Source organism: Lipophrys pholis (genome assembly GCF_963383615.2).
Source record: "Lipophrys pholis genome assembly, chromosome: 13".
NCBI classification, from domain to species: Eukaryota; Metazoa; Chordata; class Actinopteri; order Blenniiformes; family Blenniidae; genus Lipophrys; species Lipophrys pholis.
This window is the reverse complement of record NC_137632.1, coordinates 742,359-760,758: the sequence shown is the minus strand read 5'-3', so window position 1 is coordinate 760,758 and position 18,400 is coordinate 742,359. Positions and strand designations below refer to the sequence as shown.

The 18,400-nt window shown below is 45.3% G+C and overlaps 1 protein-coding gene across 1 annotated transcript in view; it reads right to left on the bottom strand.

Annotated features, from left to right (window-relative positions):
* The window catches only part of pdia5 (protein disulfide isomerase family A, member 5), a 118,423-nt gene that overhangs the window by 23,055 nt on the left and 76,968 nt on the right, over nucleotides 1-18,400 (bottom strand). Inside the window, exons 10-13 of the mRNA XM_080477918.1 lie at nucleotides 17,898-17,969; nucleotides 11,040-11,176; nucleotides 1,871-1,941; nucleotides 42-205 (exon numbers count right to left, since the gene is read on the bottom strand). Coding sequence (XP_080334044.1) covers nucleotides 42-205; nucleotides 1,871-1,941; nucleotides 11,040-11,176; nucleotides 17,898-17,969 — 444 coding nt within the window. The remainder of the gene's footprint in view (nucleotides 1-41; nucleotides 206-1,870; nucleotides 1,942-11,039; nucleotides 11,177-17,897; nucleotides 17,970-18,400) is intronic.

The following is an 18,400-nucleotide window of genomic DNA, read 5'->3' as shown; positions in this document are numbered from 1 at the left end:
TGCACCAGACACAAACAGGTACAGTGAGCTGTGTGACTCACTTGTGCATGAACTCGATGATCTTGTCTTTGTTGCGGATTTGCGGCAACGTGTACTTGTCTTCACCTTTCTCAAAATACTTCACAGTGGGGAAACCAGAGATCTTGAAACGATCCCCCACAGCCTTGTGCACCGTGGTATCCACTGCTGCTAACACACCAGGACTCTGAGGAGAGAAACACAACAACATCAACACAAACCCAATACTGCACTTTCAGCCAGGCTGAGGTTTTTTCTCCACATAGAGGGCTGGCCCACAACCTTTAGGGGTTGGAAGAGGCTGTAAAAATTAGCAAAACATTCTGGAGTTGACCTGGAAAAGGTGGAAAACCACAGATTGACAGCACTGATTCTCAAACTGTGGGATGAGAAGAGGAATAGGAATGCAATCAACTTATATCATACAAACATCTGTTCTTGCTTGCTTCATTTAGAAGAAAAGAGGTTCATCTTGTTAAAAGTGAAAATAAGGCCCAGATTACACAAAATGGTTCCAGTCATAATGCATCGTTTTTGCTTTTTCGTGTCTATATGGCAACGACTGTGGTGCTGTAAAATAGTGTGAGACCAGTAAAATGATGCCATAACACCCATTCAACTTCAATTTTCAAGTTTTTCTTGGATGTGGCACACAGTAGGGGTGAGGAAAACGTCGATATTTTCACAAAACCAAAGAGTTACGACAGAAAATTACAACAATTTCAACATAAATCCAATTTTAATGAAACCTTCTGGTGCAAAATAGTGAAATGTCCAATAAACTTCAACTCTTGCTGTTGCATTGTGGGAGTTTTTAAAAACTCACCTAACAGCATGACTTTGAGTTTAATGCTAGTTAGAGGTCTCAGCTCGGGTCTCAATGTTGTGTTTTGTCAACTAATCCTGAGAAAACAGTTTCTTTGAAATGCATTTTTACCATTTGCTTGGTGATTTGGCGGCCGGATTTTAATCTCTTGTGGGCCCACCAGTCTTGTGTTTGACACCCGATTTTGAGAAACAGTAGCTGGAAATGGCTTCAACTGACACCAAAGAAAACAGTCTGTTCAACTGAAGGCCGTAGACAGCAGCTCTACTGCTGTTTTAATGTACAACAGCAAAAAAACGAAGCTTTAGGGATCTTCAAAGTAGTAATTAGTTACCTGTGTGGCAACACGTGACAGCGTTTCTGGAGGTATGTTTCTATAAGGTCTGTGTTTGATGGCTTTTAAGAATAAATTAAGCATGATGAATGGTATTTTTACGCTTGTATTATATCACAAAACACAGCTTATCTGGCTCAAAACACAACTTTCGTGTAATTGTTTTTTTTAATCAGCATGACAAGCGGAGTAGTGAGGAGGAAGAAAATAAATGACATAGTGGGTCTAAGAAGCTCAGGGTAAGAGTGGCTCCCGTCCATCCATATGAGATAATGACTCGGCTTTTCCCATTGACCTCCAGTGCTGGGCAGAAAGCCACAAGGACAAGGTCCAAGCTGCGGACCGGGGGACGTTCATGGATGAGATAATTGCTCCAGTCACCAGGCAGGAGTTTTATAGGCCCTGCCCCTGGCTGGGGAGTATTAGATTACCATGGGGGCACGGCATGGTGGAGAGGAGAGAGGTGAGGAACACGCCCGACTAATCAGAAACACATCGAGAAGCCGGACTGTCGGAGCAGCCGGCGTGTCGGCCAGCAGCCTGCAGGCCAGGAGGAGGGATTAGTGCAACCTGCTAATGAGGCACTACCACAGGAATGTGTGTGTTCATCAGAGTGTGACATGTGAAACACAAGGGCCCGTCCACATGCGCACTCTACACATGTAAACACAAACAGAGGTCGTGTCACTTACGTCCGAGTCCTTGTTGAGGATTTCGGCTGCGTCGTCATACTCCGGCTTCATTTTCTTACAGTGGCCGCACCCTGAGAGAATAAAAGCACATAACGATTTGGAACATTTGGAACAATAAAGAGGGATTTCAACTGGAGCACAACAAAAAATACATGAAAAAATGCTCCCTGAAAAATGACCATGCATAGTAAAATGAATTAAACTTGTAAATCAATGGTAAATGAATCCCATTGTCAGCCAGCTCTAATGACACGTTGAATAAAGCTGTCAAACCTGCGTGAGTAAGTGAGACATTTTCCTGATTACAAAATCACCTCTCAATCTTACAGAAGGTATAATGTACACAAAAGGATAATCATATATTCCAGGAGAAATGGCATTGAACAACCCCATGAGTTGATTTATGGGCATCATCTCTGCACCCACAGAGCTGTCTGGTTGAATCAATGCGTCACCAGCTGTAATTCTCCTCCGCTCGCTGGTTTGCTGGAGGGTTTAAGTGCCATCGTGCTGATGGTGAAGCTGGAGTCTGGTATGTTTAGCAGGAGTCTGATGAGCAACGACATGTCAGGTATGAGTGTATCGGAGAGAACAAGGTCCAGACTAAAGGCCCCGTTTACACGACAACGTTTCAAGTGAAATGCATTGTTTTTATTTCAGAAAAAGTTTTGCATTGAAAATGATGTCTGTTTACACAGAAATGGCATAAACACTGAAAACGATGTAATTTTCATGTTGGGCCACTAGTGGGAGCTTTTGGTTGTTTTTGTAATGAAACCACATACATGTGTACAATAGCAGCATTGCTGCTGCCGTCGTTTTCAAGTAAAAACGGAAAAATTTAAGTGCATTCTAAGGGGTTCGTTTTTAGGCCAATGGTGGCCGGAGCCACTGAAAATGCAACTTTTCGAAATACTCCGACTGTGTCTCCGTAGAAACCGGGGAGAGCGCAGGTTTCTAAAACGATCTGGCTCCGTTTCCGTTTAGACAGCGAAAATGCTGCTCCTGCACATGCACACCACAGTCATGACAGAAGGTTCTTCTGCACATGCTCAGTAGATGGAACAATAACCTCCAGAGTGTCATGACTCTCAGTGCATATTCTCCTGGGACTTGGTAGTTTTATTTTGACAGTCACTGTTATAACAATCCAACTTGGCGGTCTGTCAATGTTTATAGTGTATTGTTCTCTGCTGTATGTGTGTGTGTGTGGTTTCATGACAATAAAAAACAACAGCGCCAACTTGTGGCCTGGCACATTAACGACATAGTTTTCAGCGGTTCTGTCATTACTGTGTAAACGAACATCTTTTACACTGCAACACACTCACACCTCCAGATTGTTTTTGGACTGTGGGTAGAAAAACTTGATGCCACACAGGGACAACACACAAAATCTCCAAGGCAAGGCCTTCAGATCCACAATTCACCAAACTGTATTTTAGAAAGATTTTACACAATTCACTCCAGTTCAAATTGTCTTAATTAAGAAGTAGAGCAGTTTTTCCTGTTAAGCCAGTGTTGCAACTGTTCTTTTAAACAAATCTGTTGGCTCTGAAGCACCATGAACACCCTCAGCGTTAGACCCTAACCCTAATCCAGTGTCGGAGGAATGTTACATATTGCATGAGCGGTGGAGGCACTGGCAAACTTGTTTTTATATTCGGACAGAAAAAGTGTTTTCAAATTTGTACCACAACTTTGGTCTCACACTGTATACAAGGTGCTTTGTCTTAAGATGTAATAAACATGCTGTTTGATCGGGGATGAGAAATGTGCTCACAGCACTGCTGTGCACAGATGCATGAAACAAACTTGGTCCATTTCCAAACCGGGTAAATTGCCCTTGTCATAACAGTTCAGGAACTCCTTTCTTCAATATACAAGGCAGCGCTGGCACGAGCTATAAATCAAGTGTGATATGCCTCGTGGGAAAGAAAAGCTGGTTCTCTTTCAACCGAGTCATTGTAGAGTGTCATCATGCAGATTGTGTTGCGGCTCGCCAGCAAACCGGAGTGACTAGAAGGACTTTGTCTGACCCTTGAAAGTGATGAGCAAGAGAGAAATCTGAATGTCCGTCCTGTGCCCTGCATCGGCGCCGCCCCGCATTCGAAACAAGCCACGCATGAGGGGCACGATTAGGAGGCGAGGGGTGGGGAGGGCTGACAGAAAAACACTGAAATATTGCTGAGTCAGACTTAATGTGGGGGAGAAGAGCTGAGAGTTAGGAGAGAGAACAAACTGGCTCCACACTGATACACAGTAGAAAAAAGAAAAGCGCTGCCTTGGCTGTCAGGGTGTTGAGAGGTCATCTGGTGTCTGCCTCCACTGCAGCAATTCACTGCTCCAAATACAACATTGTGACTCAAACACTTCCCAAACCGGAAATGAATGTAGTTTGCAAGGTGTCTCCAACTTCTAATTAGTAATTGTTAATAAAATAACTGTTTGTCCTGTGATGGACTGGTGAACGCGCAAATATACTTTAGGCCCCCATTTATACAACAACGTCTTCAACCTTTGTTCCATTTTGGTGTCTGTTGACATGACAACCGTGCTCGGAGCCACTGAAATGGCTCCCAAGGTGAAACTTTTGGAAAACGCTCCGCCTCCGGGGAAACGAAGGAAAACGCAACTTTTCTGAAACGCTCCTACTGTGCATGTGGACCACGGTCCTAGTAAATAGTTCCTCTGCACATGCCCAGTAGAGCCAATCAGAACAACCTTTCCTCCGTGGTGTCATGACTCCCAGTCCATATTCTCCTGGGACTTGGTACTTTTATTTTGACAGTCACCGTAATAACATACCAATTTTATCAGCTGACCAGTAGAATGTCTGTGTACTCCCATTGTTAGTGTTTATAGTGTACTGTTCTCTGTGTGCATGTGTGTGTGTGGTTTCATTACAAAAACTAACACCAGCACCCACCAAGGGACTAAAGATGGAAATTTGCTGTTATCTATAATCTTGTATATTTACATGTGTATGTTCATCAATATGTGTTGTCCCTGTTTTAGATAAATAAATAAACTTAAACTCAAACTGGTGGCCCAACATTAAAACTACATAATGTTCAGCGTTTCCATGTAAATGAACATCATTTTCAAAACGTTGATGTGTAAACGTGAAACTTTTCTGAAACGAAAACACAACGATTTCATTTGAAACGTCATGTAAACGGGGCTTCAATCCTGTCAGGGGTGAGACCGTAGGAATAAAAAGGGTTAAAATCGGACTTTTTGAACTGCTGATGCAGCAGAAACAACCAAACATTTGAGTAATCAAACATCATCATGTCACTCAATGTGTTTCTTCTCCAATCAGCCTGTGCTTGGACATGACCGCGCTTCGCCCCAATGCACACAGAGAGAAACTTTTGTTTTGGACCAGGACACGATCGGGCTCACTCTGGAAAAACAGAGCGTTCAGTCGGAGGTTTTGCTGCCGTAAGAACCTCCACGCAAACAACCCCCACTGAGCAGTGTTGAGAGGGTGGTGAGAATAGCTGCGCTGAGGGGTGGACAGAAATGCAAGCTGATGGCAGCGGCTGGGAGACCATTAATCTCACTCTGACAGCAGGGCCATTAAGAAACAGCACTGAAGCAGCAAGGCTGGGCATCTGTGCACATCTGCGTGTGTGTGTGTGTGTGTGTGTGTGTGTGTGTGTGTGTGTGTGTGTGTGTGTGTGTGTGTGTGTGTGCGTGTGTACGAGAGAGGAAGACAGGTAATTGTGTGCAATAAATGTTTCGTCAGGGTGTGAAATATGCGTTTGATTTGTTACAGGTAAACAGATACTTCAGTGTTGGCGCGCGTGTGTGTGTGTGTGTGTGTGTGTGTGTGTGTGTGTGTGTGTGTGTGTGTGTGTGTGTGTGTGTGTGTGTGTGTGTGTGTGTGTGTGTGTGTTTGAGCCAGCTGATCCTGATCTGAGAGTCTGGGTGACTGGCAGAGGAGGCAGGACCAGTTTGTTTCCTGCACTCACTTTATTCAATCATGTTCTTCCCTAAATATCAACATGAATATGTGCAATTTCCTTCTTGTTTTATACTTTAGCAGGCTCCCTGCAACTTCTAGTTGCAAGTCTCCACCATAATGTGTCCCGATTCTTATAGAAATGATTGTGGGAAATTGAAAATATGACAATGTTTTGGAGGTCCAGACCTGTGAAAATATACTCCACATTTAGTTTGGATACTAGAAACTCAAAGAAACATCCTTCCTAAGGGCGTGTTCACATTCCCCTGTTTGGTCGGGACCAGAGTCTCTTCAGTAAAAAAACATTTTGTTTGGGTGACGAGAACATTACCACGAACTCTGAACCGGAGCAAACAAGATCTCTGGTCCCCTTGAAAACTTCAGTATCGGTTTGGTTACAAACGATCCTTCCAGCGGGCGGGGTGAGACGACGTGACGTGGTGCGCAATGCATTATGGGTAGTAAACAAACAACGCTAACCGCGCAAATCAGAAGAAGCAGACGCAGAAAGAATAAGTTGGAAAATACCTCGCTGGTAGACGTGGAGTAGTGAGGAGGAAGTAGTGAGGAGGAAGTAGTGAGGAGGAAGTAGTGAGGAGTAAGTAGTGAGGAGGAAGTAGTGAGGAGGAAGTAGTGAGGAGGAAGTAGTGAGGAGGAAGAAGTGAGGAGGAAGTAGTGAGGAGGAAGTAGTGAGGAGGAAGTAGTGAGGAGAAAGTAGTGAGGAGGAAGTAGTGAGGAGAAAGTAGTGAGGAGGAAGTAGTGAGGAGGAAGTAGTGAGGAGGAAGTAGTGAGGAGGAAGTAGTGAGGAGAAAGTGGTGAGGAGAAAGTAGTGAGGAGGAAGTAGTGAGGAGGAAGTAGTGAGGAGGAAGTAGTGAGGAGGAAGTAGTGAGGAGGAAGTAGTGAGGAGGAAGTAGTGAGGAGGAAGTAGTGAGGAGAAAGTAGTGAGGAGGAAGTAGTGAGGAGGAAGTGGTGAGGAGGAAGTAGTGAGGAGGAAGTAGTGAGGAGGAAGTAGTGAGGAGGAAGTAGTGAGGAGGAAGTGGTGAGGAGGAAGTAGTGAGGAGGAAGTAGTGAGGAGGAAGTAGTGAGGAGAAAGTAGTGAGGAGGAAGTAGTGAGGAGGAAGTGGTGAGGAGGAAGTAGTGAGGAGAAAGTAGTGAGGAGGAAGTAGTGAGGAGGAAGTAGTGAGGAGGAAGTGGTGAGGAGGAAGTAGTGAGGAGGAAGTAGTGAGGAGGAAGTAGTGAGGAGGAAGTGGTGAGGAGGAAGTAGTGAGGAGGAAGTAGTGAGGAGGAAGTAGTGAGGAGGAAGTAGTGAGGAAGACTCATTGATTTCTGGTCTGAAGACGATATATCACGGTTGTTTGTGGCTACCCATTAGCCACAAGCTAACTAGCCTAGCCACCACAGGCTGAAGGGGTGGGACTTCCTCTTTCGGTCCGGACCAATCAACAAGCCGTGTTTCTTCTTTACTTCCTCTCTGCTCAGTGTTTGTTTCAGGCAACAGCGCCCCCTAACCAGCAGCTGGTGTAGCTGTGAGGTTTTCCAGGCAGTTTGGTGAATGTGAACGCCACCAACCAAATGAAGGGGTGAACATTCTCGGCTCCGCCCCTCCCCCCCAAGTGAACCGAGTCCCGGACTATCCAATGTGAAAGACCCCTTAGTCTGATCTAATTTTAAAATACAATTAATTAAGATTAATGGGATTGTTTAAAATAGAGTTTCATACTTTTTTTTCGTCGATGTAAAGATGTTTATTATAAATAAATCTTAGGCTCCATTTACAATACAACATTTTAAATGAAAACGTGTTTTTGCGTTTTCGTTTCAGGAAAGTTTCACATTTACAAAGCAACTTTTGGAAAACAATGTCCATTTACATGGAAACGGCAGAAACTCTGAAAACGATGTAGTTAGCATGCCTGGCTAAGAGATGGCGCTGTTGTTTGTTTTTGTAATAAAGCCACACACAGGTGAACAATATGCTGTAAACATTAACAATGGGAGTACACGGACATTTGTAAGTACAGACGACCAAGTTGGACTGTTATTACGGGAGAATATGGACGAGGCGCGCCACTCTGCAGGCTGCCATTGTCGTTATTGTCCATCTACTTACGTAAAAAACTTAATGCCGTACATTATTTTTTCTTCAGGCTTTAGTTTGGACACCTTTGACCTCGGGGAGAACTACCAGGTCTCCTCTTTGCTGACATACATGTTATACATTCATGTTACACGTTAAGAAAAATATAGCAGACAAAGGTAATATACACGGTAGCTCCAGAAAGTACGTTTGTTTGGGAAATACAAGAATTTTGTTGGATTAAATCAGCTTTACTTCCTTTTCTGACATGATTAATGTTTGTGTGTCCGTGTGCTTCTATAAACTACAACTGTAGGATTAAGGTACATTTTTAGACAAACTGTGTCTATAATAGTGTACATATGAAATGAATTATCATTCGTCTCTACATTCAACCTGATGCATGTAAAAATAAAGATGATCTCTGCTTTAGCAAAGCTTGGTTTTACACTACAAATATTTAAAAAAAAAACACAAACAAATCCATGTCATATTTGACGGATTATTGAAAGAACTTGAACTTTTTCTGGATTTTGGCAGTGAGTAATAGCACGGCGAGTTTACTGTAGTAGGTTCAACCTGCAAATATCTAAATGATTTCACTGGGTGTGGCGTGTGTTTGCCCTTAGGATTGAATCCTGGTTGCTCTGGAACAACCTGGAAGCAGAAAACTTGACAAAAAAATGCAAAGAAAAATATTGAATGGCCAAACACAGGAAAATGAGAGTGGATGAAAACTTGACCTGCTGCCAAAGTGTGGTATATGTAGAGAAGTGTGCAGACTGGCGTGTGAATACCAATGACAAGCAGGCGTATGTGAAGCATACGGTGACAGGGACGTGTGCGTTGAAGGCTGAATCGACTGCGGCCTGCTTGTTTTCACCTTCAGTCTTTAGTTACTCCCTCCAGCTGACTGGTGAGACGGAGCGTGACAGTACAATAGTGACGTAGCCTCTGTGGCTGGACAAGACTTCGACCCGAGAGGGATCCAGATTGTTTTCAACAGTCGGCCAGCTGCACATATTTTGGAAGTTAAACTATTTTCTCCAAGTTAAACACAACGTATTTTGAAAAGAGGATGAAAATACAACCCTGTTATATCACACCGTCATTCTTATTAAGACAACAGCAAAAGGTCATATCAGGTTTTTTGTTCTTCTTTATAATAAAACGAGCACTCTCCACCAGGGGTGTCCAACAAAAGGCCCATGGACCCAACCTGGCCCGCAAGAGGCTCTAATCCGGCCAAACCACCAAGCAAATTGTAAAAACTTCTAAGAAGATACAGATTATTATTTTTTTTTAAACAAAATTCTTAAGTGTAACGACACAACCCAACAACACAATACTGAGACCCAAACTGAGACATTAGTGATGAAAGATAGCAAACTAGCATTAGCCTCAAAGCCACGCCATCAGGATGAGTTTGTAAAAACTCCCATAATGCAACAGTTATAGAAGAAGTTTTCTGGACATTTCACTGTATGTCAACATTTTGATCACGTATACTGAGCCACAACAGAGGAATACTTTGAAGTTTATATTTAGAGATCACTATTTTACCTCAAGATGAAGTTGAGCTGTATGTGCAACCCTAATTAAAATACAGTCCTGACTGGCCTCCATTCAAACCCTTCATGTTGGAGGAGTTTCACTAATCTCCACACACTATTGGTCTATTGGTCAATATCTTTTCAGTCCGAGGTTTTCAGCGGTACTTAAAGTACTTAAAGGAGTCATATCGGACAGCTTTTCAACACTTTCACGTGATTCCTATTGGTCCAAAAACATTATATTCAAAGTTCGTTGCCCCAAATCCAGCTTGTCCTTGATTTTCAGCCGTCTGAAAATCCAATCATTCAAACTGCATTCAGAATCTGCTGTGTCTGTGTGAGCTGGACTGGCTCCGCCCACACATGCCCATCTTGGGAAGAGGAGGAAGTACTTCCTCTCGTGGTGCCATTGTTTACATTCTATCACTATGTCACGGAGAAATGCCGTTCAACCAAACCCATTTAGAACAGAATGTGAGCCAGACTCTGCAGCAGAAGAGTAGTAAAACGTATTGAGTGTCTGAATATGTTAATTAGTTTGGTTGTGTTGTTAGTTACTACCAAGTAGTAACGCTAGCTCCTGCTAACTGAAGGGTAACTTACGTTTTTTCATATTATACTGAATTTATTCAGTATATCATTACTCTTAATAAGTGTTTAAAATCATATCAGTCATAATAATGAATTTTTAAAATTTGAAAACACTGCATTCCTCTATAAACTATACTGCTGTCTACTTTACTTCTTTCTATTTCTCAAATTCAATAAGCTTTTTATTTGTAAGAGCATGAAATGTTCACTTTTTTTGTGATCGGTGCTCCAGTGCAAACTGTGTCACCATGACCACCGAAGCTGAGATTATCTGCTGTTCGGAGATACACCAGGGAGCAATCTCATCGCCAAACTAAAAAATCATTTGTCTGAGCGACTAGTGACACATTTCCTGTTTGTAATTCACTGCAGGTCACTGGACGCTACAGGAGGTGGAAGAAGGTGTCATGTGGTTGATCATCCTGGTTTGGAGCCTGTCTGCTCTAACATCTACTTCCTGCAGAATACTGCCACATGTACAGAGCGGAGGACAGTACTTTACAGCCCAGAGGAATACACCAGCATGTTGTGCTTTGTGAAAATCTCAGAGTCTGAATAGTCAAAGACGACTGTAGTCACACATACTAATTCAAGTATAGTACATTTTAATATACTGAATTTGCCTTGTTTTAATTTAGTTTTCCTAAACAGATGTGTATTTTTTTTCATGTATACACAAGAATAATTTCTGCAGACACTTTATTTACATATAATAAAATATGAAAAACAGCCACGCTTAAACTTAGGTCCAACCTTGTACAATCAAAACTAAAAGGGTGTGATACACACCACCAATAAATCTCTACCAGACTAAACATTTTGTCCATTGTGTTTAGTCCGCTTGAAAAGCAGTTCTATTCAGAACGACAGGAATGCAAATTCCTTGGGCTAAAGAAAATGTCAATCAAACTTTATGTTACACTTCAATCTTGTGAGTGTGGATCTTGCTCCTATTCACTTGGTTTTCAGACTCACATGGAGCATAGAACATGATCAGGGCGGCAGGGTGTTCCTCCAGGAAGCCGTCAAAGGACTCATCCGTCAGGTGAAAGACCGCCGAGTCCGTCTCCGACCACGGCACCTCGGGGGCCTTCGGCTGGGGGGGCTGAGGGCTGAACAGGAAGGACAAACAGTGAAGGCCACATCGGGGAAAGATATTTCACAGGAAGCACATGATCCAGCTGACGTGTATGAATCAGTATCGTGGATGGAGACACAATTAAAAAAAATACAACTCCACCCAGTGTGTCACACACACACACACACACACACACACACACACACACACACACACACACACACACACACACACACACACACACACACACACACACACACACACACACACACACACACACACACACACACACACACACACACACACACACACACACACACACACACACACACACACACACACATCTGGACTGAAGCGGCCCCGCCTCAGTGACGCAGCTCAGTGCTGCCATGCCAAAGTGTGAGTGGACGAGACATAAACAAATGCATACTCCCTTTGCTTGTGTACACACGCACACACGTCCTTTCAAAAACAAACAACACAATGACTCTTCTGCAATCTTTTTCTAATCATCACTGATCAAAGCTGAAGTGACAAGAGGAGAGAGCTTTGAAAAACACACAGATTGAGTCACTGGAGACCTAAAAAGTCTCCTACAAATGTTTCATTTGTATTCTGAATTCTATCTATTCATAAGCTTAGATTTAATATGATATATATATATATATGTCCTCCTCTATATATATATATATATATATATAGCTAAAAAAAATAAAGGGACCACTAAAATAACACATCCTAGATTTCAATTAATGAAATATCGCAGTTGAAAGTCTTTATTCAATATATAGTAGAGTGTGTTGAGAACAAAATAACATAAGAATAATCAATGTAAATCAAAGTGATTATTCCATGGAGGTCTGGATTTGGAATCCTATCAAAATAAAAGTGGAAAATCACATTGCAGGCTGATCCAATGTCAGGTAAAATTCCTCCAGACAAGTCAAGATGAGGCTCAGTAGTGTGTGTGGCCTCCCTACAACCCCTGGGCATGTTTCTGATGAGGCGGTTAATGTTCTCCTGAGGGACGTTCTCCTGAGGGATGTTCTCCTGAGGGACGTTCTCCTGAGGGATGGCCTCCTGAGGGACGGCCTCCTGAGGGATGTTCTCCTGAGGGACGGCCTCCTGAGGGACGTTCTCCTGAGGGACGTTCTCCTGAGGGATGGCCTCCTGAGGGATGGCCTCCTGAGGGATGGCCTCTTGAGGGATGTTCTCCTGAGGGACGTTCTCCTGAGGGATGTTCTCCTGAGGGACGTTCTCCTGAGGGATGGCCTCCTGAGGGACGTTCTCCTGAGGGATGTTCTCTTGAGGGATGGCCTCCTGAGGGACGTTCTCCTGAGGGATGTTCTCTTGAGGGATGGCCTCCTGAGGGACGTTCTCCTGAGGGACGTTCACCTGAGGGACGGCCTCCCAGACTTAGATTAAAGCATCAGTCAACTCCTGGACAGTCTGTGGTCAACGTTGGTTGGTAGATGGAACCAGACATGATGTCCAGATGTGCTCAGTTGGATTGAGGTCTGGGGAACGGGCAGGCCAGTCCAGAGCATCAAGGCCTTCATCATGGAAGAACTTCAGCCACATGAGGCCTGGCATTGTCCTGCATCACAAGGAACCCAGGAACCACTGGATCTGGTCTCACGATGGGTCTGAGGATCTCATCCTGGTACCTGATGGCAGTCAGGGTACCTCTGGCTGGAACATGGAGGGCTGTGAACCATCCAAAGAAATGCCTCCCCACACCATTAATGACCCACCGCCAAACCGCTCATGCTGGAGGATGTTGCTGCAGCAGAACGTTCTCCACATTCTCCAGACTCTGTCACGTCTGTCACATGTGCTCAGTGTGAAGCTGCTCTCATCTGTGAAGATCACAGGGCACCACTGGCAAATTTGCCAATATTGCTGTTCTCTGGCAAATGCCAATCGCCCTGCAGGGTGTGGGGCTGTAAGAACAGCCCCCCCTTGTGGACGTGGGCCCTCATAGCACCCTGGTGAAGTCTGTTTCTGACAGTTTGAGCAGAAACATCACATTAGTGGCCTACTGGAGGTCATCTTGCAGGGCTCTTGCAGGGCTCCTCCTGTTCCTTCTTGCTCAAAGGAGGAGGTAGTGGTCCTGCTGCTGGCTTGTTGCCCTCCTACGCCCCCCACCACGTCTCCTGGTGTCCTGGCCTGTCTCCTGGTATCTCCTCCATGCTCTGGAAACTGTGCTGGGAGACACAGCAGACCTTCTTGCCACAGCCCACATTGATGCGCCATCTTGGATGAGTTGCTCAACCTGAGGAACTTGTGTTGGTTGCAGACTCGCCTCCTGCTGCCTCCAGGACTGAGAACACTAACAACATTCACAAGTGACCAAAACATCAGCCAGAAACCAGGAGAACAGCATCGTGGTCTGTGGTCCGCACCTGCAGAACCACTCCTTTAAGGCCGTTTCATACTTCATAAGAACAAGAAGAAAGTTCGGCACTGTGGGATCCTCTCGAACTAAATGACGTCATTTCCTTCTTCCAGCGCCCTCTGGCCGAAGAAATGTGTTTCCGCTGTACCAACCGTCCTGGCCGGACTATGTAGGAGCTGCACTACTGAAACTTCTGCACTGCCGTGTGCTGCGCGTGCGTGTTCCAGCTCTCCAATGACTGTCAGTCATATCTTAATCATATTTAGCTTGTAACATCACTACCGTGTGAGCCGCTTCACAGACGAGTGGCTGCTGTGAGAGGGCGTGGCCTGCGAGTTTGACAGCTTCTCCTCGGAGTATGAACAGTGCTGCCGAAAAAGCAGCTGCCTGACGTCACTGCCAAATTTTCTTCATGTTCTTATGGCTTTATGGCAAATGGGAGTATGCAGGGGCCTTTATAGCAGTTGTCTTGCTAATTGCCTTTCATTTCCACGTTGTCTGATTCATTTGCACGACATTCGCCACTGGTCACGTGACCCCCACCAGGGGGCCCCCAGGCCCCCACCTCGGAAGCTGCATCCCTGCAGCTCACCACCAGGGGAATCCACCAACTCCGCCACACCCATGGTCTGGAACCCTGAGACCAGCCCAAGGAGATTGACTGAGACGCAGCCTGAGCACAGCAGGGGTCGCACCATGACGCACAACTATAAAAGTCCAACACACGAAAATTCAACCATCTCCAAGACGGACTCGCGTTGATCCAGACGCAGAACTTCATATGAGGACACGAAGGGCCGCGTGTTGACTCAGACGGACTGGGCCGGAACACTTCCAACTGGCAGGACGAGCTGGAGAAGCTGTGGAAATGTACTTTTGTTTCTCTTTTCTTTTTCTTCAACTGGATCCACAGCTGCACCTGAGAAAGGTGAGAATGACGAAGGAGTCGAGTCGGCTTTCTTTATTGCCTCCAGCAGCATGACAGTTCACTTGTCAAACATGTTTTCCGTGTGTCACAGCACTCCAGTGGAGGGGTTGCTCCACCTCCACTGGCTGCTCCGGCATGACGTGGGCAGGTTTCAGACGGTCCACTGAAACCCAGACATGCCTACCCCCCATGTCCACCATTAAGTTCTTCGGCCCCGCCTCCAGGACGTGAAACAGGCCATCATATGGTGGCTGAAGTGGGGAACAGTGAGCGTCATGTCGAATTAATACATACTCAGCTGCCATCAGGTTCTTTAGGACTAGGACCGGGGCAGAGAGTGATGAGCTGGAACTGGGTCGAACTTTGCCCCAGCATCAACTGCCGTGGCCAGCCAGCAGGGACCATGAGGCGGGGCTGCCCTGGAGACACGTCACAGAGGAGTGTGGTCACGCTGTCATGGAAGACCACATCCTGCAGCTTTAAACCTGTGGCGGCTGTCCTGAAAGCCTGGAAGTAACAGTCAGTCTGCTGGTCACTGGCCATGGCAGCATAGTTTACTCCAAAGTGCACAGAGTTCACATGTGCCCGGGAGAGGCAGTCGGCCACAGCATTGTTTTTTCCGGACACATTCTGAATGTCTGTTGGGAACTCTGAAATGGCAGAGAGGTGGCGCTGCTGCCGCCCAGACCATGGCTCCGAGGTCTTGGACATGGCGAAGGTGAGGGGCTTATGGCCCACAAAAGCAGTAAACGGCCGGCCTTCCAACAGAAACCTAAAGTGACGTATGGTGAGGAAAAGAGCCAAGAGTTCTCTGTCAAACGTGCTGTACTTCCTCTCATTGACATGCAGTTGTTTGCTGAAAAACGCCAGAGGCTGCCAGGCTCCAGCCACCCACTGCCACAGCATTGTTGTTTCTGGACACATGCTGTGTTGAACTCCGAAATGGCAGAGAAATGGCACATACCGCCCCACCATGTAGTCTGAGCAATCGGTGGTGAGCGCTACCGGTGCCGTTGGAAATGGGTGCACAAGCATGGCGGTATTGGAGAGGGCAACCTTGGCCTTCTCGAAGCCAGGATCCTTTCTGGGGACCAGTCCACGTCCTGCTTGGCCTTTCCGCCCCTCAGCACCTCAAACAGGGGGCGCATCAGATGAACTGCTTGTGCAATGAAGCAGTTGTAAAAGTTCACCATGCCCAGGAATTCCTGCTGTGTCTTGATGGTTTGTGGGAACAGAAAAGCAGCGATTGCTTCCACTTTACCCGGTAAGGGCACCACTCCCCGTGAGGATACATGGTGGCCCAGAAACTCCAATTTCTGCCAGTCCAAAGCAACACTTAGCTGGGTTCACGATCAGCCCATGCTCATTAAGTTTCTCAAAGAGCTGCCGCAGGTGTAGCAGGTGCTCCTCAGGTGAGGCGCTGGCCACTAGGATGTCACCCAGATATACCAACAGGAAAGGCAGCCCCTTAACACAGAGTCCATCAAGCGCTGGAATGTCTGTGCTGCACCTTTCAGTCCAAACGGCATCCACAGAAACTCAAAATGTCCAATTGGTGTGATGATGGCAGTCTTGGCCACGTACTGCGGATGGACCGGTACCTGGTGGTAACCGCTCACCAAATCTACCTTGGAAAAAAATCACCCTTCCTGCCAGGTTGACGGAAAAGTCTTGTATGTGTGGAGCCGGTCACCGATCATGTGCAGTGACATTATTCAGGCGCCGAAAGTCCCCACAAGACCTCCATCTTCCATCCGATTTCGGAACAATATGCAAAGGTGAACCCCACTGGCTGTCAGAGCATCGCATGATACCCAGTCTCTCCATAGTGGCAAACTCTTCCTTAGCAATCGCCAGCTTAGCAGCATCCAGCCGGCGAGGGCGAGCAAAAACCGCTGACCCAGTCGTGGGGATATAATGTTCCACACCATGTTTGACGATAAAGGCTGAGAAGTTAGGGACCGTCAGCTCAGGAAACTCAGCCAGAAGCCGTTGGTATACACCTATGTATGCATACATGCATGTATGTATGCATGTGTATATATATATATATATATATATATATATATATATATATATATATATATATATATATATATATATATATATATATATATATATATATATATATATATATTCTCACTGTTATTGAGTTGCTGATAAATCTACCACACACACACACACACACACACACACACACACACACACACACACACACACACACACACACACACACACACACACACACACACACACACACACACACACACTAAAGAAAACACAGATTTTCTTCAAACACATTTCTTAAGAGTAGTGGACACAACAAAACACCAAGATCAGAGCTGAGATTTGGGACAGGGCCGATCCAGTATCAGGATCGGGTTCCGATATCAACGTAATTCACAGATCAGAAATTTCCGATCCAACCTGCAGAGATTTCTGATCCATGATCCTGGTCTGCTTCATGATCCTGGTCTGATCCATGATCCTGGTCTGCTTCATGGTGCTGAAATGATCCCCAGTGTTTCCCTGCTGCTGCTCTGCTCGCTGGCTGCAAACTGTGGACTGGATTTCCTGAAGGGAGGCGGGTCTCAATGAGACCAGGAGGAATGAGTCAGGAAATCCAGTCCACAGTTTGCAGCCAGCGAGCAGGAAGTAAAAAACAAATCTGAGGTGTTATAAAAAAGATTTTAAATACTGGAAATGTGATGAGGCTTCCAAACAGCTGAACTTTCACGTTTTCCCAAAATGTTTGTAGTCGTTCTTGTTAAATTAACTTTAAAAAAAATCCCTCTTTTGTCGGTGTGTTTGTTCCAATTCGGATTAAGTGCTGTTGAACCTAAAGAGGAGGAGTAATTACACTCAGGATAATCATTTACTTTAAAACGTGGTAACTACTCTGTCAGCTTGATTGCTGATAGCTAGTGTGGCAATGGCTTTTAAATTACACTGCAGGGCCCTAAATAAACGGAGTAGTAAAAGATTAGGACTTTGGAGGGAATTGTTATGCCTGGAGGCTTCAAAAATGTCACTCCATGGCCCTCGGCCGCCGGCCCGTTCACAGTGGAGGCTTTCTTTCCAGTGGAAGGGTGAGACACGGGCCCAGGGTGTGAGCAAAGGTGAGAAGAAAAAAACAAGACCAGAGCAGAGCAGGTGTAGATTGATGGCACCGTGGCGAGATGAGTCCGAGTGAGGAGAGGAAAGAAAAGGTGTGATGGAGACCAGGGGTGCAAGCAAGAGGTGACAGACATTTAAGGTGCGAGCTGCAAAGGGTTTATTTCCTGTTGGAGCCCATATTAGTCCAGAAACTGCTTCCAAACTTTTAATTAGATGAACCAGGGATTCCAAACGTCTCAAATAAAAAAACATCTCGGGGGTCGCCTCATTAAAAATGTTTTTGTGAGGGATGTGACGGAAAGTCAGACTTACTTCTTTAACCAGTCCCCGATGTCTTTAGGTGTGGCTCCATAGTTCTCAAAGTGGTACAGGAACTTCCCCTTCCTAAAAGATAAGAAATCCAAACAAGACCATCAATAAACATCCAGCAAAACCTCAATAAGTTAGAAATCCCTCAATTAATACTAACATACCAACAGAGATAAGACAGGTGTCAAACATGCAGGATGGATGTCAGACGACCTTAGATAGAGTGGAGAGGCGAGATATAATGTGGCGAGGCGTGGCAGAGCACTGAGGCCTAATGAAGGAGGACAGGCGAGCAACTGGAGATGCACACAACTGGGCGAGTGAAACCTGAAAGCTTCCATTGTGTTTTGGGGGTCCGTTTACTTGACAAAGGCAGATATGTCCACCATGGCTGTAGTAAATAGTTCTATTGGAAATGGCAGAAATGCTGTAGATTTCATGTTGGGCCATTAGTGGGTGATGTTGATGAAGGTGGATTGTTCTTACGGTGACTGTCAAAATAAAAG